At 57.3% G+C, this 20,991-nt stretch overlaps 1 protein-coding gene across 1 annotated transcript in view; it reads right to left on the reverse strand.

Moving 5' to 3' along the window:
- Positions 1-19,567, reverse strand: part of LRRC75A (leucine rich repeat containing 75A) — a 42,611-nt gene extending 23,044 nt beyond the window's left edge. Inside the window, exon 1 of the mRNA XM_045984055.1 lies at positions 19,190-19,567. Coding sequence (XP_045840011.1) covers positions 19,190-19,441 — 252 coding nt within the window. The 5' untranslated portion in view covers positions 19,442-19,567. The remainder of the gene's footprint in view (positions 1-19,189) is intronic.
- Between the last annotated feature and the right edge of the window lie 1,424 nt (positions 19,568-20,991).

Consider the following 20,991-nt stretch of genomic DNA (forward strand, 5'->3'; position numbering starts at 1 on the left):
GAGGCTCAGCTCCCACTGCCTCCAGTAAGGACCACAAGTGGACTGGCATTTCGCTCCCCTGCAATGCGTATTTTTCTCACTAATCTCGCTTTCCACTTCACCCTCTCGTTTTTTCCCATCTCGGCTTGGCCCCTTCTGGTGGCATTTTGTTCTTTTTTTTTTTTTTTTTAAGATTTTATTTATTTATTTGACAGAGAGAGAGAGATCACAAGTAGGCAGAGAGGCAGGCAGAGAGAGAGGAGGAAGCAGGCTCCCTGCAGAGCAGAGAGCCCGATGCAGGACCCCATCCCAGGACCCTGAGATCATGACCTGAGCCGAAGGCAGCGGCTTAATCCACTGAGCCACCCAGGCGCCCCGGCATTTTGTTCTTTTCCCACCAAGTTCATTTCTTCCGGATCCTGCTATAGATCATTTGCAGAGGTCAAGGTTCAGCTTCCACAGAATTCATGTACCCTACACCAGGGTTCCCGCCCGTCACTTGCTCACCCTTGAAGGCGGCACAATCTAGCAAGATCCATGTCTATCATCTGCCTCGTGGGAGACGCTGTGATTTATAAGAAGAAATACATATTTGTCCTTTGTCCCCATTTCTGGCACAGAGCTCTTAAAACCCCTGAAACTTCGTAAGTGATGAAAGTGACACAAGTGTCTTGTCATGCTAATGAGGTGGCTTTTGGAAACCCCCTGGATCATCTAGTGAAGAGGACTGGTTGCTGCGGTTAGAGGGCTGGAACGTCCCCTGCCCTACGAGTCCCTTCCACGTAGCCGTTCCTGAGTTGTATCCTCTGTGATACATGGTCATCAAGTAAGTACACTGTCTCCCCGAGTTCTATGAGCGGCGCTAGCAAGTTAATCGAACCCCAGGAGAGGATCGGGGGAACCTCCAACCTACAGTCCGTGGGTCAGAAGCAAAGGCGACAATCTGGACTTTCAGTTGGCATCTGTCTTGTAGCACCCGAGCCCTCACCCTGTGGATCTGGGGGTTCTGTCTCCAGGCGGACAGTGTCAGAATGGGGCTGAGTTGCAGGGCACCTGGCTAGGGCCGGGGTGTGGTGCCTGTTGGTGGAAAACCGCGCCCATGCGTTGGAATCGGTAACAGGAATCTTGACCTTGTCCCAGGGCTGCTTCCTGGGTAAGAGTCCACTCCACCTCCTCCGGCTCTGGCCTGCTGAGAAAGCCAGCTCAGAGCCCAGCCTTGGACACTGAGCCAACGTGACTCTGACCTTGGGAAGGGATATCTCCCCTCCCCCGCCTCCTCCCTGCTCCCCGGGGGCTCCTGGAGGCAGGGGAGGGCCGTGCCATGGGAAGGCTGTAAGCACCACTCTTTCTACCCCCAAATCACCACTTGAGTGGGAAAGGGACATTTGCCTGACTTCCTGATTAATGAAGTCTCAGACGGAGGAAGAAAGGGGTTTCCCTCCTTCCTTCGGGAGGCCTCAGATCCATCTCAGGAAGCCGGGGGCCGCTCTGCCTGTCTCACACTGAAAGGAGGTTCCTCCCAGACTGTCCACCTGTCTCTGTTTTCAGCATTTTTCATCTTTTTTTTTTTTTTTTTTGGCAGATCTTCTTAGGTATTTTAGGGGAAGGGGGGGCGAAGCCGCACAGGAAGCTGCCAGGCGCTATTTTAAACCACGGCCACCCCCTTCCCTTTCAAATCGAGGTTCTAAACCCATTCCCAAAAGGAAGGCCCCACGGGAAATTAGCTCGCCTCGGTCTCTCCCCTCCAGGCATGATTCCACAGCGTCTGCAGCAACAGAGCCGGCAAGCAGGAAGGTTGCAAGCTCTGAATATTAACCAGCCCAGGTAGACAGCTTCAACACGGAAACCACCAGAGCCCGCATGTGCAAAGCTGCTTAATGAGGTTGTAATCAAACACAGTCCGCCAGAAGGAGATTAATAAGAGTCCAGAGGGCAAGCAGGAAGCAGAACCGGCTCCTCCTCCCGCCACCCCCCACCTGGCTCCCTAGACACCAGAGGCGGGTTCGCCTGAGGGAGGGGATGGGAATACTGGCCTCATGGGCTATACCGGTCTTGTGTCCCCACCCCCATGACATTCTGGCTGGCCTTCCAGGGGATTCCCAGGGGAGGGAAGGGAACTATCAGGTGCCCTCCAGGAAATGCAGCCCCAGGAAGCCTCCAGGGAAAGGAGCCAGAACGTCTCCAGAGCCAGAGCTGGAGGGAAGGATGGGGGCCTGGTGCAGACTCCAGGCACCTGCTGGCTCAGGGAAGACAAGAATTGAGGAGGAAGCAGGAAGGGGAGTGGCTCAGTGGGTTAAAGCCTCTGCCTTCAGCTCAGGTCATGATCTCCGGGTCCCAGGATCAAGCCCCGCGTAGGGCTCTCTGCTCAGCGGGGAGCCTGCTTCCCCCTCTCTCTCTGCCTGCCTCTCTACCCGCTTGTGATCTCTCTCTGCCAAATAAATAATAAAAAAATAATTTAAAAAAATAGCCCCCAGGGGATGGAGGGGGCCGCTGGGGTGGGTGTCCACACCGAGTGTGAGAAAGAGATGGAGGTTGGACAGGGCCAACGGTGGGTCCCCGAAGACACATTCACATTCCTGGTCCCTGCTGCCCGTGAATGCTAGCTCGGTGGGAAAAAGGGCCTTTACCGACTAGGTTAAGTCATGGGTCTCAAGATGAGATCAGCCTGGGTTATCCAGGTGGCCCTAAATCCAACGACCGGTGTCCTTCTAAGAGTCACAGAGAAGAAGGTGACAGGAAGGCGGAGGCAGAGACTGGAGGAAAGCATTCCTAGGTTGGGGAGGCAAACCATGAAATCACGTCTACAGCCTCTGGGGGGAGCCCGGCCGGGCCAACGCCTTGACCAACATTGGACTACTTTCTGCCCTTCCGAACTGTGAGAGAATCAATCTCTGTTGTTCTAAGCCACCAAGTTGGTGATCCTTTGTTACAGCAGCCCCGGGAAACTAATACACGCCCAATCAAAACAGAGGAGGCATTTTTTTCCCCAGCAGATGCACTAAGGAGGGCAAGGGGGCTGGGCCCCCTCCCCTCATCCAGCCCTGCAGCTGTGCACAACCCAGGACCACTGTCCTCAGAAATCTACTTCCTGTTTCTACCAGCCCTGGGTCCTCTCTGGGGGCATGTATCCCCGACACACTCTCCTTCGCTATCTCCTCCTCAAGGTGGGGCTGGCTGTTCAGAGATGCTCCCTGTAGGACCACCTAGAGTGGGATGATTCCCTGCTCCATGTGAGAAAGAACTTTTAAAATAGTGATTTTTAAATTTTTTTTTAAAGGTTTTATTTATTTATTTGACAGATAGAGATCACAAACAGGCAGAGAGAGAGGAGAAAGCAGGCTCCCTATTGAGCAGAGAGCCCGATGTAGGGCTCGATCCCAGGACCCTGGGATCATGACCCAAGCCGAAGGCAGAAGCTTTAACCCACTGAGCCATTCAGGTGCCCCAAAATAGTGATTTTTTTAAAAAGACTTTATTTCTAAGTCATCTCTACATCCAACATGGGGCTCAAACCCACCACCCCAAGGTCAAGAGTTGCATGTTCCACCAACTGAACCAGCCAGGCACCCTGAAAATGGTGAATTTTACGTTAAGTATACTTTACCACAATAATTTTTTAAAAATACAGATGGTGAGCTCACAGTCACTGGAGGTATGTAAGCAGCAGAGAGATAATCACTCAGCGCCACTGTAGCAGGATTTCCATGCTAGTAGGGAAGGTAGCCGCTAAGGAATCTTCTCTCTGGCTCCCTGTGATTCTCATCATTAGTGTGACCCCCCTGGGCGTGAGATCCAGGAGTCACGGAGCCAGGGTGTGAGAGTGTGTCCCATTCCAGAAGATGCCCAGAATAGCTGCAAGAGGTAGGACCCTGAGGACAGGAAAAATGGGGGAAAAACCCGGAATCCGAAGCAACAGATAGCATCTAAACAATAGGCAGACTCCAAGAGAGAGGAGAAGGCGGGGTTTGGGGCTGGGCAGTGCTAGGACAGGGAGAGAGAGGGGAAGGGGGGGAGGGTCAGACCTGCAGGTGGTACTTGAGGTGTCTCAGCCCCAGCAACCAGACCCTGGGCTCCTGGGCTCCCAAGAGCAAAACTGTTCTGCAGCAACAAAGTGTCCTTAACCCAGGAAGGGCTGAACTCAACTGGGAGATAGGGAAGCAAGTCAAGTGCAGATAAACTCAGAACCGTACACATCTGGTATCGGATACATTTGTAATGTTTAGGAGGCTTAGATACGTTACAGTCCCTAACAGATGAGCCGGGCCATTCCCATTTAGGATGGGTTACTGAGTAATGGACTCTAGGCTTACAATTTCCGGCAGAAGGCTCAGAGAGGACTTGGAGGAGTTTGGGACAGTTTCAAAATGTTTATGGGCGCCTCACTGGCTCAGCCAGGAGAGCATGTGACTCTTGATCTCAGGGTTCCAAGAGTACCGAGTTCAAGCCCCACTTTGGGTACACAGCCTACTCAAAAACAAAACACCTGGGGCACCTGGCTGCTCAGTCCGTGGAGTGTGTGACTCTTGATCTCAGGGTTGTGAGTTCGAGCCCCATGTTGGGCGAGGAGCCTACTTAGAACAATGTTCAAGAGAATTTAATATTCGCCCTCGTCATAGGCTTAATCTGTTAAATTTTAGGAACTGTTTAGGAACTTGGGGAGGGTCCTGCTTTTTAGGAAGGCTGTTCATAAACTTAAGAAAGCTGGATGTGTGAAATCAGTAACATCACTAAGATATATCTACATAGATTTGGTTACTGAAGTTCTAAGCCCCCCACCCTAAAATGCAATGGTTTAAATCTACTAGATTTATCAGCAGAATAATGGTGTTTGTTTGTTTTTTATTTTTTAAAAGATTTTATTTATTTGACAGAGATCACAAGTAGTCAGAGAGGCAGGCAGAGAGAGAGAGGGGTGGGGGAAGCAGGCTCCCTGCCGAGCAGAGAGCCCAATGTGGGGCTCCATCCCAGGACCCTGAGATCATGACCTGAGCCGAAGGCAGAGGCTTTAACCCACTGAGCTACCCAGGCGCCCCTACTACTTAATATATTGAAGTGGTAATCTTAAAGCCTACCGTTTCACTACAATTTTATGTTTAACTTACAAATACCATTATTCTGGGGCACCTGGGTGGCTCAGTTGGTTAATCGGCTGCCTTCGGCTCAGGTCATGATCCCAGGGTCCTGGGCTCCAGCCCCATGTTGGGCTTCCTGCTTAGTGAGGAGTCTGCTTCCCCCTCTCCCACTCCCCCTGCTCATGCTTGCTCTCTCTCATGCTGTCTCAAATAAATAAATAAAATTTTTAAAAAACAAACAGGGGCACCTGGGTGGCTCAGTGGGTTAAGCCTCTGTCTTCGGCTCAGGTCATGGTCTCAGGGTCCTGGGATCGAGCCCTGCATCGGGCTCTCTGCGTGGCAGGGAGCTTGAGTGGCAGGGAGCTTGCTTGCCCCACCCCTCTTTCTCTGCCTGCTTCTCTGCCTACTTGTGAAATCTGTCACATAAATAAATAAAATCTTATTTTATATAAGATTTATATATATATAGTAATAACTGAGAAACCCAAGCACCCACAAGTAGTCCGTGCATGTGTCTGTATACATGTGTACGCATGTAGATGTAAATGCACGTAGAATGTGTGTACACATTTATAGATGTATGTGTGTCTGGGTGTGCATGTATGTGTGTATGTGGTGTGTGCATGGTGTGTGTGTGTGGGCGTCAGCATGCACCCTCCTTGCCCAATGTGCCCGCCTGGCTGAGGGGTGAGGGGCCAGGAGTGGGGTTCTCTGGTCTCTCAGGGGTGTCTGGTGACTTTCCTGTTCCTCCTGGGCAGGCCACTTGGCCCCTGCAGGGTTTTGAAGTCCCGCATCCTGGCCTGCTGGCCCTCCTCAACCTTGACCCGTGCCCTCCCCACCAGGGTGCACGGGCTGGGCGGTCCCTGTCCCTTCGCCTGGCCGGGGGCTTCGCGATTGTGTGTTGTTTGTATTTGAACTTCGAAGTCTTTCAGAATGACACTCTTTGCATGAAACAGGGCCCTGGAAACAGATGCCCGGCTGTGGCCAAGTGTAATTTAATTAAAATCCAAGCAACAGCCGTAGCAACACATAAATATCAAAAGGATACTTTTTCTGGGGGCTCCTGTGGGGGGCTCAGTGGGTTAAGCATCTGACTCTTGGTTTCAGCTCAGGTCATGATCTTGGGGTCGTGAGATTAAACTCAGTGCTCAGCGGGGAATCGACTTCCTCTCTCTCTGTCCCTCTGTCTGTCTCCCAGCTCACACACTCTCTCTCTAAATAAATATGATCTCCCCCCCACAAAGAAAAGATAATTTTTTCTTTAGGAAAATATAGTCAGCTGGGAGGTATAGCAGGCCTGAGAAGGGTTTGGTCTGCTCCCCCTCTGGTCACATAGCCATCTAGATTCTTCTCAGGGTGGGAAAGGAGACACCCCAGATCCCTGTCGGGGGTTAGACCCTAAGTCGCTGTGGTTGCGGGCAAGTCACCCCCTCCCCACCAGGTAGCAAGCCCACCTACAAATGAGGATCGCACCGGCTCATTCTTCCTGAAGAGTGAGCAGAAGATAGGAGAGAGCGGAAGGGGGCCTTGGCCCCCAGAGGTTTGGAACACCAGAGGTTTGGAACACCAGAGGTTTGGAACACCAGAGGTTTGGAACACCATTTCCTTTCTCCTGCCCGAGGACATGTGTGCTACTGTGCTTGATGACTCTCTGAAGGGGGGGGGGGGACATTTGCACTGGTTCCCAAACTTAGTTTCCGAGCCCCTCCCCACTTCCCCGCATCTTGTGGGGCTGGGATTCTGCAGGAAGCCTGGGGCCAGAGGGTCCCCGAGGGCCCCTGGCTTTTCTACATTCCAGAATTCTCAGCACTTTCTCATCAGTCCCAGCGGCCTCCTGATCTCTCTGCTTGGGAAACAGTCTGTGTGAGTTGTTTATGCTTTCTGGTGAATGCATTTGTCCCTCTCTGTGGTAAATTTTGTCTGTTTTTTAGATGAAGGTTCTGGTCCATTGTCAAAGGAACTGTAGGTAATGACAAAGAGGTGGATGGAGGAACGACTCAGACCCTCCTTCTGGCTCCTACCATCCTGCTTTCCAAGTAGGACATAGTTCACAGAAACAGCCCATTTCTCAGACCGAGAAGCTGAGGACTGGAGGGTTTTCTCATACGGTGAGCGAGTAGCAGGGACCGGAGGGCCCTCGAGTCCCCCGAGGTTTCTAACTCCTTCTCTTTAGCCACCAACCCGTAGAGGACAAGGGTATTAGTCAGGATTTTCCAGAGAAACAGAACCAGTAGGGTGTGTGTGTGCACGTGTGTGTGAGATAAGGAATTGCTTCATGTGATTGTGGGATCTGGCAAATCTGGAGTCTGTAGGGTAGGGTGGCCCCCTGAGGACCCAGGAAACAGCTGGTGTCGCTGTCTTGAGTCTGAAGGCAATCTGGAGGCAGAATTCCTTCCCGCCTTGTCTTTCAAGGTCTTCGACTGATTGGACAAGGCCCACCCACATCGCGGAGGGCCACCTGCCTTACTCAAAGTCTACTGATTTCAACGTTAATCTCATCTAAAAATCCGTTAGCAGTGACATCCAGACTGGTGTTTGACCAGTGCTGGGTACCATGGCCCAGCCACGCTGACAGAAAAGCAACCATCACAACCAACTGATGGTCTTTACCACTTTAAATCTCTAGGTCAGAGCCAAGGCCCAGGCAAAGCCTCCAAGAATCCGGGTGAGCAGAGATGAGTCACGCTGGAGGAGGGATCCAGCCTGAATCCAGCTCATTCTCAACTCTGAGCAGGAAGTGGTGTAGAGAGGGAAGGAGGAGATCCCCCAGGGCCCAGTGTGAGGCCTGGTCTGCACCTCACCATCAGCCAGTTCCCCCGAGAACCTTCCATGCAGAATCAGTGACTTCGATGACCTGTCACTAAGAAGCCTCAAGTCATTCTCCCGGCAGAGGGGAGGGCAGAGGCTGGCCTGGGAAGGGAGTCACAGCTGTGCTCTCTGAGGACCCCCCAGGAGGGACCCCAGCCTGTTAGAACCTTCCCCATTCTCAGGCCCTGCTCCTCAGGGCCTCGTTCTCCCCATGGACACAAGGAACAGGGCCACAACCAGCAGCAGCAAGAAGGAATCCGTCCGAGGGACTCAGAGGCTGCAAAGGAAGGGGGGCCTTGGCCTGGTTTCTGGGAGGCCACTGAGTCTGTCCACAGCTTCCTGGGACCATGAGAGGGAGGGGTGTGGCTAGGGGTGGGAGGGCCAGAGCCGCAGGCCCAGCGAAGGCTCGGAGCTCTCCAGCGAGGAGGGACCGGCCTCTCTTTCCATCCTGGCATCCCTGCAATCGGCCCACAGGATTCCCCTGGTGGCCCTCCTCCCTCCAGAGCATGGCCCATGCAGGACTCCTGGGAGCGTTGTGTCCAACCCACCGCCCTTGCTCCTCCAGGCTTCCTGGCCGGCCTCTTGTTTTTTATTTTATTTCACTTTTTAGAAGATTTTATTTATTTGAGAGAGAGAGAGAGAAAGAGCATGAGCAGGGAGGAGAGGGAGAAACAGACTCCCCGCCGAGCAGGGAGCTCATGCGGAATCAATCCCAGGACCCTGGGATCACGACCGGAGCTGAAGGCAGACGCTTAACTGACTGAACCACCCAGGCAACCGCTGCCAGCCCTTGCTGGTTTCTGGAACAGTTTCTCATTTCCATCCCAACACCCCTCCCCTTTTTGGGCATGGCCCTCTCCTCCTCCCCTCCAGGGTGCCTGCTTCTGGGTCCTCGCTCATGCACCAGCCTCTCTTTGAGATACGTCATACACCAAAAACATGTCTGTTCTTCTCGCTCGGCGTGAAGGATTCGCTACCAGCAGGTGAATTCTGGAGAGATGGGAATTCTTGGAACAGGGACCTTGGAACCATTTTAAAAAATATTTTATTTATCTATTTGTCAGAGAGAGCATGAGCAGGGAGAGGGGCAGAGGGAAGCAGAGACCCTGCTGCGGCTGATCCCAGGATCTCGGGATCCCAGGACGGTGACCTGAGCCCAAGGCAGAGGCTTAACGGACTGAGCCACTCAGGTGTCCCGTAACCTCTTTTGTGTCTAGTTTCTATATCCAAGAACTGTAACCCTCCACACTCCTGAGGGTCTCTGGGCCACCAGCAGTCTGGAAAACCCCAAGGCAAGGATCTTGCCTCAAAGTGTTTCCACCACAAAACTCCACAACTCCAGAAGGAAGTGGAAAATACAAGTCTGCAGCTGAGAATAATAAAAAGTTCCAAACACCGGCACGTCCTAGGAAAACTACATCGGATGGAATTATTTCATGGGGATATGTGGAGGGTACTTACAGGGGATGGGAAGCATCCAGACCTTATTTCCCCTAGAACTAGTGGAGGCGGGAATGGAAACAGTCTGGGAAACTGGAGGGGAATTCCTGGATTCCGGGGACACGGGAAGGACCACAGCCCATGGGAGCCCAGCCAGGAAGGACACCATGGTTCTCCTGCTTCTCTGTTGGTGCTCCTGACTGGGTCTGGCTCCGGACCCGCTCAGGATGTTTTTGATTCTGTCTGACCCCCTTTGAGAGGCAGGAGTGCTGAGCCAGAACCTTACAGAAGATGCCCAACTGCTCTAACTCTCCAATTTAGGAAGAAGAGGCCGAGCATCTGGCTCAGAGTCAGAAATCACGTGGCGGCTGACACATTACCATTCCTTGCCTTAGGTGATTTGCGAAGGCTGTTTTGAGGAGATGAGTGGGCAAGGGATGAGGCTCCTGACTGGGCTCAGCTGATAAAGACTGAAATTGTGTGCCCTTTTGCCAAGGCTGCCAAGTACAGCTGAGCAGGGCGTGTACTGCACAAAGGTGTCCGTGTGGAACTGAACTCACCAAGATCTGACTCTGGCTCTGCCGACCAGGGAGTGTCCTCTATCTCTTACAAAGGAACTGTATGGGCAAGGAGATGCCCTACATCTCACTGAAAGAAGCCAAGATGGTGAGGCATCCTTGGGTCACCAGGATTCAGTGAATGGCCTCCATACCAACAAAGTCCTTGGTTTCCCAAGGCAGCCGAGGAAGAGAGGAACCACAGGAACCCCTTTCTCTCTGTCCAGTTCCTCTGGGGAGGAACCAAGGGACAGATCCAAGTCCTTTGGTTCTCTAAGGACATTCAAACCCCAGCCCTTCCTGTTCTCTGGTGCCCGGGACCCAGGATCATAGCCAGGAGTGAGCCAATGGGACCTCAATAGGCAAGATGGTCAAGGTGGCCCATCAGAAGGCCAGGGTGCCAGGTGGGCCTAGAGCACCTCCCACGCTTCTTCCTCTGGAGCTTCTGCTTTCTCTTACTGTCTTCCCTACCCGGGGAGAAAGTGACAGTCCCACAGGAAGGCCATCAGGAGCCCTAAGTAAGAGATTATAAACCAATCTCGGCAAACACACCGGAGTCACGCTGAGTTTACTCTAGGGTCCTGGAGTTTGAATCTTCAACACCTGGGTCCTGGCAGGTGCAAAGGACAGCTCCCAGGGTGGCAGGCCTGAGCGGGGTCTGAGGGTGGGGAGGGGAGCAGAGTCAGGTGGTTCGCGGGTGGTGACACTGTCCGGAAGGACAGGACCGGGCTGGGCGGGGCGAGGCAGTCTGGCGATCCGCAGAGCGATGGGGGCCCTGGCCCTGTACCTGAGGCCTCCAGGACAGCGGGGTGGACAGTTCCAGTCTGACCATTTACCAGGAGTGAAAATCAGAAAGACCCGTTCTTTCTCTGGGGCCACCTAGCTGACCACAGACCACCCTCCCCAAGGTGGGCCCGGCTGGCTGCGGTATGGTGGGTGCTGGCCAGCATCCAGGGTGACGTCCAGCGTGGGGTCTCCCTGTCTGAGAGGTTTTCTGGGTCTCTGTCCCCAGTGCCCGACTCCTGCCTCTCCGCAGGCCTGAGCCGGAAGCGCCCGGAGGCGGGGACAGCAAGGACGGAACTGGGAGCAGCAGGGCCATGGAGGAAGGGGGAGGGGGTTGCTTCCAGACAGCTGGTTTCCCAGGCTCTGCATCCGGGCTCTCTGCAGGTGGATGGGGAGGGCTTCCCTGGGGGTCCTACCCCTTGCCTGGTGGCCCTCAGTGGGACGGCGGTGTCCTGCAAGCCTCCCTGGACGGCCCTCCCTGGGGCGGTGGGGTGTCTGGAGGGGTGCAGAGAGACCCGGAGACCTGGAGACCCGGAGCTCCCTGGTGTGCTCCTGGGGAACCCAGGCTGAGGGCACGGGGCGGGGGCAGACCTGAGCACCAGGGCTGCTGGGAGGGTTCGCTCAGGGCAGGTGAAGCATAGCCCCGGCTGGGAAATGGACAGACGGGGAGGGCAGGCTCTCTGCGGCCTCCAGGCTCGGTGCGGGCATCCACTCAGGAGCCCCAGCCTCCCTCCATCTGTGGCAAGAGTCAACGGGCAGAGTGAGCCTCTGACCGGCTGCGGCCGGCCCTACTCTCACTTGCCACCACCCACGGGACCGATGCTCCTCTGATCCCTCTAAAAAACGAGCACCGTGGCTGACCCAACTTTTCCCACTTTGTCCGGGGGCCATGCACCCCGTCGATGCTCAGGAGGAGGGTCTGCTGGGTGAGACCAGCTACTGCGCCCAGGATGCAGAAGGGGCTGGGCGGGGGTCCTGCCCTGAGGACAACCCCCCTCCCCCGCTCTGCCTGGGCTTGGAGTCTGGGTATCTGGGGGCAGCAGAGAGGCACCAAGGAAGGGGCCTACCGGAGGGAGGGAGGAGAGGCCAATGTGAGGGGCGCCCAGGCAGCCTCCTGGGGCAGAGGAGGTGGCGGGGAAGGGGAAGCCTGAATGAGTCCCACAGGCAGCAGGTCCCAGCAGGGCGTGGCCAGGCCTAGGGACGGGCCTTGTTCTCCTTTGTGGCACCCTGGGCTCACAGCACAACACAGGACAACGCAGGCCCTTGTCAAAACTGGTCTTTAGTCACACACTGCTGCCCCGGCTACATGAAGGTCTGCAGGTCCCCCCTTCTGGCCTCCGCCCCCCATGCTGTGTGACTACTGTCCTCTGTCAAAGGAGGGCTAGGTCAGCTAGGACTGTTGCGTGCATGACAGGCCGGCCTGTGCGGTGGCCAGCGTGGCAGGGCAGGGGTCGGGGGTGGGTGTGTTGGGTTGACCCCAGAGCCCCAGGGGGCTGTTTCCCTCCCGAAGCCCCTTCCTGTGTCCCAGCTCTCTCCCACGGGTTGGGGACAAAGGAGTGACCTCGGGGCATGAATGTTCACCTGGCTCTGGGCCTGGAAGAAATAAAGTGACCACAGACGGGAATGAATGGGTCTTTCGGAAACCGCGGGAGCCTGGCTGGAACCTGAGTGGTGGCAGACACCCCTTCCTTCTGTGGACGGGGGTGTTCAGTCCAAAGAAAGGAAGGAGCTGGGCAGGTAAGGTCTGAACTGGGACCAGACACAAGGGCTCCTGGTTGCCAGGGAAGGTGCCCCCCACCTCCCGAGCCGTTCCTCTGGGCCATGCTAAAGTGACTGCCCTAGGGTCTGCCTCTCAGGTCCTCACGACCCCTCCAAGCGCTGTGGGGAAACATCATGCCTGCGGTTTGGTTGTCTGCTGCCTCTCCCGTGCCTAGAACAGTGTCCGGAGGCACAGGCCTGCGGTTGTAGAGGAGATGAATTAATTCCCGCGGTTTTCTTTTTTGCTCATCTGCCTTTTCATCTTTTGCTACAATGATTATTCAGTGCTTTCATAATATTAAAAAAAAAAAGGCCTTTTTCTTTTTTCTTTACTGTAAGCAATATCCTTCCAACCTGCCAAGACTATCCAAGGAGCAAAATAAACATGGGGAAAATGCTTTATGGACTAGAAAGCGACATGCAGACAGGAGGGGTGTCTCAACTGCCTGACCTCCGGCTCAAGGGACCGGAGTACCCAGTGGATGACTGGAATGAGCAGATCCCCTTTCCCGACCTCCACCAGCCCCTTCTGGCCTCCGGCCGCGGAGGCTGGGGGGTTGCTGCAGAAGGAAGCTGACCGGGGTGGGCCCACAAACAAGAGGCAAAGAGCCTGCTTCTCCGCCCTGAGGACTGGGAGAGAAAAGCTGGAGCACAAAGAGAAACCAAAGCGAGGAGGTCTGAGCAGGGGCAGGGGACAGCCTGAAGGTGGGCACTGACCCCAGGCCCCAAGCGAGGCCGCCCCCGCAGGCCCGGAGCTCTGACACACCCCCTTAACCTCCCAGTGGGACTCTTGTGTCTACGCTGCTTAAGATAAAGTTAGAAACAGCAAAATGCCACATGGCTTTGAGCAGCAGCCGTCAGCAGAACTCCATATGGCTACGGCAGCCAGGAGTTGGAACTAATAAAAGTTAAAAAAAAAAGAAGAAGAAAAAAAGCTGGGAAATGCTCCCGGCGAGCCACGTGGGCACTGCTCAGGGCCGGTGGGCGGGGTGGGGAGGAGAAGAGGCGTGGTAAGGAGGGCCCTCCCCTCCCTGCGCCAAGGTCACCATCCTCATCAGGACAGCCAGCTCTTCTAGTGACAGTGAGCCCAGGACACCCTGACTGAGTCTCTTTCGGACAGCTGGGCTCCTCGCCCACCCCTCCAGTTTCTCCTAATGAATGAGGCTCTGTACAGCCAGCCAGGGCGGGGGCAGGGAGCACGCGGCTGTTTGTGTCATTTTTCTCACGGGTCCCCCACAGCGCTGCTCTTGGAGGGAAAGAGGGGGCAGATGGCTGGCGGAGATCCCCACTTGAAGGAGGAGATCTCCTCAGTCGATGACCCCCCCCTCTTGCGTATCCTGGTGGGGAAGCCAGAGAAAGACCCTCATCACCCTGGTGACTTTTGCAAGGTGGCCCTCACCTACAGGAGGAGTGCGTGGCGCGGGACAGAGACGCTGCTGGCAGCTTGGGACTGGGAGGGGGACAGTGGCGCTCTCAGCTCTGTGGGCTGCTGGAAGGATAACCTGGCCCCATGCTTGGAGTGGAAACGCTCCAGAAGTCTGAGCCAGACCGTGCTGGCTCCTGGGAGAGAGTTCCAGGGGCAGCGGTCTGGAGGGGAGTGTGCCTGAAAAGAAGTTTGAGATCCATTCCATGAGGATTTCTTGAAACCCCACCATGCCCAGTAAGGGATCTATGGGATCTGGCCCAGGAAACAGCACAGGGAGATGAAACGGCATCGGGGAAGGCGGGGTGGGTCACCGCACACCAAGGAGGGGAGTCCGTGGATGGACCCCGGGGTATTTTGGGAGCCCCGAAGACAAAGAGCAAAGCAGAGGCTGGTTATCTCTGAGGAGACAGGCACTTGTTCCAGAAAGAAGGAGCTCTCTTGCCCAGCTCGTCGCCGTGCCGTGGTGGCTGGCCAGACCGAGGCCGCTGCGTCTCCAGGCTGGGAAACCAGCCGCGCCCGCCTTCTGCACCTTTATAAACTGGAAATGCCTGCGCCCGGCCCAGTCGGAGAGCAGTGGACTTTAAAAAGGAAGGTTTCTCTTTTGTGGACAAACGGAACATGATTCAGCACAAGCAGCTGATCAGGATCGGGGAGGCCGGGCTCTCCCTGCCGGCTCGGCTCCCCTCCCCCAAAACCTCAGCAGAGGCTCCGCACTGCACCTGTAGGATGGGAGCCCTGCGGCGCCCACGGAGGCCTGGGCACCGGGCCGCTCCTCTCTCCAAGAACACCACCACCTGGAAGGCTGTCAGGAACAGCCAGGCCCCGAGGACACGGCTCCCAGACACCCAGCCACACGGAAGGCAAACGCGGTCTCATGACCATACGGATGTGCCCGGTGGATAAGCTCGCAGATGTCCAGCTGTGGCTGGGGATTCGAGAGCTTTTCCAGAACACGCGGTGACGGGGGGAGGGGTGGTGATGCATAGCTTCACGCTGCACAGACTGCAAAGACTGTCACAGGCCTGCGGGGGTTCCATACCATGCCGGGGACAACGGTGATGGCGGGGTCTCCGCACTCGGGAAGCGCGTGACTTGGTCTGACCAACAAAATCTACATCAGGTGAAAAACTCTGTGCAGATTAACTGCTCCCCAGTGTCGTGGGACCTAAAAGGCGACTGACTCTCAGAGCCAAGGGCTGACACGGAAGCTGCCTCGGAAAGGCACGGGGCATTCACTGGAAACGGGGAAAGGCATTCCAGGTCGGGGGGAAGAATCAGATCAAAGCCAAGGGGCGGCGGGGGGCTCCCCGTTTGGTGTCTGGTGGCCTTCCAAGCGGCTCACTGAAAGAGATTTCTTAGGTGGGGTGTCAGAGGAAAAAGGGGACCTCCAAGGCTGTTCTGTTCATCTTTCTGACTCCAGGTAAGAAACACCCATGCAGTGTCCAGGTCCCTAGGGAGCCTCTAAGTGCTGGTCCACTATTCAGCACCCCTGGGAAGCAAGTCATCCTAGGCCCTGGTGGGGGTTCTATTTTTTTTTTTTTTTTTTTTTTTTTTGCAGTAGCTGATGGGGCTCATTCCCCCAGGTGTAGAGTGAAGCCAGCAGACTGAACCAGGGATCCAGGCCCAAGCCACGCCACTGGGCGGGACTGCACAGACCAACCCCGGGAGAGCTCTGCCCAGCAGGGCTGTACCATACTGAGTGGCAGTAAACCGACCTAATCAGACCCTCTTCCTGGGAGGCAGGGAGGCAGGTGCACATGAGGAGGAGGGCCATTTCAGCCTTGTAGATCCTGGGGAGACGGACCCCTTATTCTAGCGTCCCGTGAAGCTAGCCAACAACCTAGTCTGCAACTGTGTGCCTCAGAGAGGCTCATTTTGCCCTCTCTCCATGCCTGAAGGCACTTCTTTCCCAGGGCTCCTTAAAGATGGCAGGCCTGAGCCCAAGGCTTAGGGAGAAGCATCTGGGGGAAGGGGCAGGCCCTCGGGAATGGAGCCCAGGGATGGGGAGGGGAATGGCTTCCTCTACCCACAGCTGGCTTCTTTGGTCTCCATGTGTTCCCCAGGACAGAATATTTCTGAACGTGCCCCGAGCTTTCCATCCAGGTGGAGCCCCGGCCAGGTCGACTAGATCCAGAAACTCTCTGGACCTGGCCTGAGAGAGGATGCCAAGACCCTGCCGGTAGCCTGGCTGGCCCCAAAGGAGGGCGGGGTCTCTTGTTTCTTATCATCACCATGACAACGCATCTGGATTTGCAGAGCTAACTCCACTGCACGTTCTTGGTACCATCTGCTCGGCTCAGTCCCCCAGCGATTCTTTGGGAAATCAGGAAACAGAACTCAGGAGGTTATCTGCTGGGTCCAAGGTCAAAGCTGACTAAGGACTGGAAGGCAAGCCGCCTCGGGCCCCAGCTCTTCTCACGATTACACAGCTCCTGCAGAAGGAGGGATGGCTCTACTCGTGCAGGGCAGTTTCCTAGCATCCTGCCTGAACCCCGGGGTTCAGCTCAGTTAGCAGTAGGTACAGCCTCCTAATTCCTTTCCAGCAAGTGACGAGCACAGACTGACCCGAGAGTCTCCAATCAGGGAAACCACCCTCCAGACCTCAGAGGTGAAGGTGGGGGGGGGGGGGGGCATTCAGAAGCGAGTGACGCCAGTGTCCACCCCAAACTGCCACACAAGGTCCCGAGGTCCCTGCTTCCATTCCTGAGCCTGTAGCAAGTCACAGAGAGGGAGAAGCGTGGTGCCAGCCTAGAGCAGATCTTGAACTTGGGATCGGCGAGCCCTTTGCAATTCTTACAAGACTGTACATACATGTTGGTGCATTGGTCTGGGAAGAATGTCCATGGCTCATTCAGGGCTCCAAATGCTAAGGACTTAAAGCTGAGAAGCACAGGGGTCTAAGATCCCAAGTCTCCTCCAGCCCTAGAGCTATGACCTTCCCAAACCCAGCAGCCAAACACATGCTTTCAAACACAGGAGAAAGCACTGTGCAAAAAAGCAACGCAGGGCTGTGACCGTCCTCGCTGCTCTTGGGTCCCTACTGTTCCCGTTCACCTACACTTGCCCTGAGGGGCTGGGCCAACCCCTGGTGAGGCCCGGGGTGTCTTCCTGTCTCTCAGTGGCTGCTCATTCCCTTTCTGAACATCACCACCTCCAGACTAGAGGAGCAAACTGGAAAGGAAACACAATTTGGGAGAAAGAGCCACTTCTTTGCACAGACCCAGCGCGACATTCCTCTGTAGAGCCTCAGGGTCCTAGAATACTGCCTGCGTGTGTCTCTCATTGCCATTTGGACCCCTGGGCTCCCCTCTCACACCGCTCATGGGCCATGACCATCTCTGGGAGGAGCCCTGATCTGTATGTTCCTGGCAACAGGGTAGCTCTCCATGCCCCTCGGGGAGGCCCCTCACTGATTCCGGACAGACCCGAAGACCTCACCCACAAGCCAGAGGCCAAGGGAGCCTGACACAGGAGCAGGAAGGCAAGTTATCCTGTGCCTTTCACAGAAAAGGGGCAAGTCTGATTTACCCCAGCTTGCCCCCATCAGCCCTCCCAGTCCTGCCACTAAGAAGGGTGTCAGGCCACAGACAAGACCAACAATTCCCAGGAAATGTTCCCTGTCTCAGGGACCCCTTAAGGCCACAGGAACTCACCTACTCTCCAAAAACCAGGGAGAGGTTCAGCCTCTGGATGTGGAATCACACTCAGTTTCAGAGGGACTGGAGGAGCCCACGGTGTCTGCCGACGCCTGCAGGCCCTACGCGAATGGCCCTGGAGAACGCTGGCTCGACTTTGTTCTTTTACCGTTGAAGCGGGGTTTGTCTTGACCCCCCCTGTCAGCCCTCTCTGCTCCTCTGTACCCCCTGAAGCACCCACCCCAGTGCTGGGGGAAAAGCACACGATCAGTAGTAGAACCATCTGACTGTCTGTGCTCCATGGGACAGGACGGTCTGGAAAATCCATCATTCTGTCTGAAAGCAACAGAGTTTCCGGAGAAGCCATGCACTGGTTTCCCGTTTTCAAAAGACAGAGAAATACACGCCTGCTGAAGTTATGTCCTGCATAATGTCATCTTTCCTTACTGATTCAATTCAGAGAAAAAACCTAGGGATCCAGAGGCATCTCAGGCACCATGCTGGATGCTGTTTGGAAAAGCGAAGGCAAGAGGAGTAGCCCCATGTCTTTTCAAGTCCCCAAGCCCCTGCTTCCTTCTCCCTATGCAGCACACACCTTGGGAACACACTCCACGGTAACAGTGCACCAGATACAGAAGGTGTGTGTCTGTGGAGTGGGGGAGGGGGAAGGGTGCTACAAAACCCCGGAGGGATGTGTGTCTGCTTAGATTTTCCAAGCGCCTACCAGGAGGCAGCGCTCCTGCAGCCTCTTTCATTAGTGATAGAGAAACTTCAGAAAGGCTACCTGAGGTCCCCCCTCCCAGGTCTGCAGTGGAATCCACCATTGCTGGGGTCAATCGAGGAGGAATATGGGGGCTGGACTCGGTCATCCCCCAGAAGCTGGGCCGAGACAACTTGTTTGGTGATGCAGGAGATGCACCCTCCTGCCTCTCAACAAAATCCATGGACCGGGGGCCCCCTCCCTCAAAGGAAAGTGCAGGAGGAAAACAAGCCAGAGATGGGGATGATGGCATCTGCCCAGGGCAGCCCCGCAGCAAAGGGGACTGCCCAGATCGGCAGTCAGTCCCTAGCCAACGGAACAGGGACAGGAACAGGCTGAAGGCAGAGTACCTCAGGTTCCTGCAGCCCGGTACTCACAAAGGAAATCAAGCCAGCTCCCCCCTCCCTTCTCTCCACTGTTCAGCAGAGGCTCCTGGCTGAGAACCTGTCAAAGTAAGCCAGGGGAGATAAAAGCTGTCTCCCACCTCGACAGCTATGCAGGAAGCCTCCCGGGTAGGCAAATGACCTCGGGACTGGCACTCCACCAGTCCCAGGGCTGTGCCCTTGGAATCCCCCCGGGGAAACTGACGACTGCGCATTCCCTGAGGACCCTTGGTGACTGTCAGCGGATGGAGAGGAAGAAAAGCGCCCTGGCATCCAGACTAGGCATCCCTCCCCGCATCTGCTCCCTCCGACCATCCCTGGGACCTGCCTCCCTCTCTGCCTGTGGAGGAGAGAAGGGGGGACATTATTCCAACAGGTCCCCTTCAGCCGGGCCTCACCGGGCAGCCTTCCTCCGCCCCGCCCCGAGGCCTCAAATTCAGCGGGAGAGCCGAGGCACCTGCTGCCAGACCCGCGACATCCCCGCGAGAGGGGGCCCTGGGCGGTGCCCTGGGCGCTCCCGGCCTGCTCGGCAAGGGGCGGGGCGCTCCCGGGGCCGGCGCGCCCCCCGCGCCCCCTCCGCGCGCTCACCTGGCGCAGGTGTTGCAGCAGCGTCCCCGCCTCCTCCCGCCGGCCCTGGCGCACCATCCGCAGCAGCTCCTGGACCATGCCGACGCGCCGGTGGTAAGGAGGCAGCCCCGCGCCGGCGCCCGCGCGCCCCGCCTTGTCCCCGGCGCGCAGCAGCAGCGACGCCCAGAAGTCGGGCCGTTCGCGGCGGGGGCCGGGCGCCGCGCCGGGGCTGGCTCTCTCGGCCAGGCTGCCCTTGGTCTGCCGGGTGCCCATGCCGCCGCGGCCCGCCGGCCCTGCCCGCGCCCGGCCGCGACGCCGCGTCCCCCGCCCGCCCCTCGGCCGCCCGGGCGCGCCCGCCTCCCGCGCGGCAACTTTGGGGGAACTGTTGCGCGCGGGCGGCGCGGGGGCGGGGGCGAGCGGCTGCCCGCGCTCCCCTCGCTCCTCCCTCCGCGCTCCCCGGGCGCGCTCCCCCGGCGCTCGCCGCCCGCCCGCCCGCCGGCCCCGCCCCGGCCCGCCCCGCCCCCGGCTCAGGCTCCAGCTCCCGCCCCCGCCCCTGCGCCGGCGCCCGCGCCCGGCTCCGCGCCGCCGCGCGCCGCCCGCCTCCGTCCCCCTCCCCCGCACTCCCGCCTCTCTCCCTCCCGCAGCTCGGCTCGGGGCTGCGGCCTCCGGGGCCCCCCTCCGGCGTCGTCCGCGGCACCGCGCCCCCTGCCGGCCGCCGCGCTGCGCCTCCCGGGGGCCGCGTGCGCTGGCGACGGGAGCGAGCAGGCCCCGGGGGCCCTCGCTCTGGGTCCCCGCCAGGTTTCCCCGACGCTTCCGCGACCGCGCGCGAGGGTGAGGCCGGCGGCGGGGAGGGGAGGGGAGGCGGCCGGTGCGCCCGACGAGATGGGGAAACTTTGGAGCTTGGGGGGTTGGGTCTCAGCCCCCGAGTCGGGTTTCTCAAAGTGGGGTCCGCTGCGCACCGGCGCGCAAGTCATCTGAGGTGCTGGTTAAAAACGTAGGCTCCGGGGCCTGGCCCAGACCCCCTACAGGAGAACCTCCGAGGCGGGGCCTGGGAATCTGCATGTTTAGCCTCTGGGCTGATCTGCTGTGCGCTCCTTGGATACCTCGCCTGCCCCGCAGGTCAGGAGGTCAGGAGGAGGGCCGGGTGCTGGCGGCCGTGGTTGGAGGTGTTCAAAGCCCAAACTACATGCAAGGTTGTGTGTTGGGTGCGTGCTCTTTCATGGAGAGGGTCCGTCTGGTGCTTCCGGCAGTCTCTTAAAGGGTCTGGACCATCGGGGTGTCAGGAACCGCTCTCTGCTCTTGTTCTTCCTCTCACACCTCTGCAGAAAGTTCTTCGCCGTCATCCTGTGCATAAAAGGAGAGGCGTGCCCGCAGGGAGGCCCCCTGCATAGTTCTGCTGGGCCCCTGCCTGTGCCAGGCCTGACCCAGAAGGGATCAGACCCCCTGAGGTCTGATGGTGCTTGGGAAGCCGGACAGCGCCCTGGCAGAGAGAAAGCTAAGGCACTCGGGGACTTTCCCTGGCACCGGGCACAGAGCATGCTGGGAGGCGGTGGTCGCTGCCCTCGTGTCATCTGGGGGGTGCAGGAGGGCTAGCAGTGGTGCGCGCTTGGCCCCGACCCAGGCGCTGGCGGCTGCTTTCGTGGAGAGGGCGGTGTGAGCCACAGGGACGGGAGTCATAGGGAGCTGGAGCCCACACACACTGCGAGCAGAGCATCGCGCAAGCCCTCAGCTCCATCCTCTGCCCTGTGGAGGTGAGAAGGCTGTATCAAGAATTGGGAGAGTCCAACGGGGGGTGCAGAAACTCCAAAGAGAGGGCAGGCGTG

The sequence above is a fragment of the Meles meles genome, chromosome 18, assembly GCF_922984935.1.
Source record: "Meles meles chromosome 18, mMelMel3.1 paternal haplotype, whole genome shotgun sequence".
In the NCBI taxonomy this organism is placed as follows: domain Eukaryota; kingdom Metazoa; phylum Chordata; class Mammalia; order Carnivora; family Mustelidae; genus Meles; species Meles meles.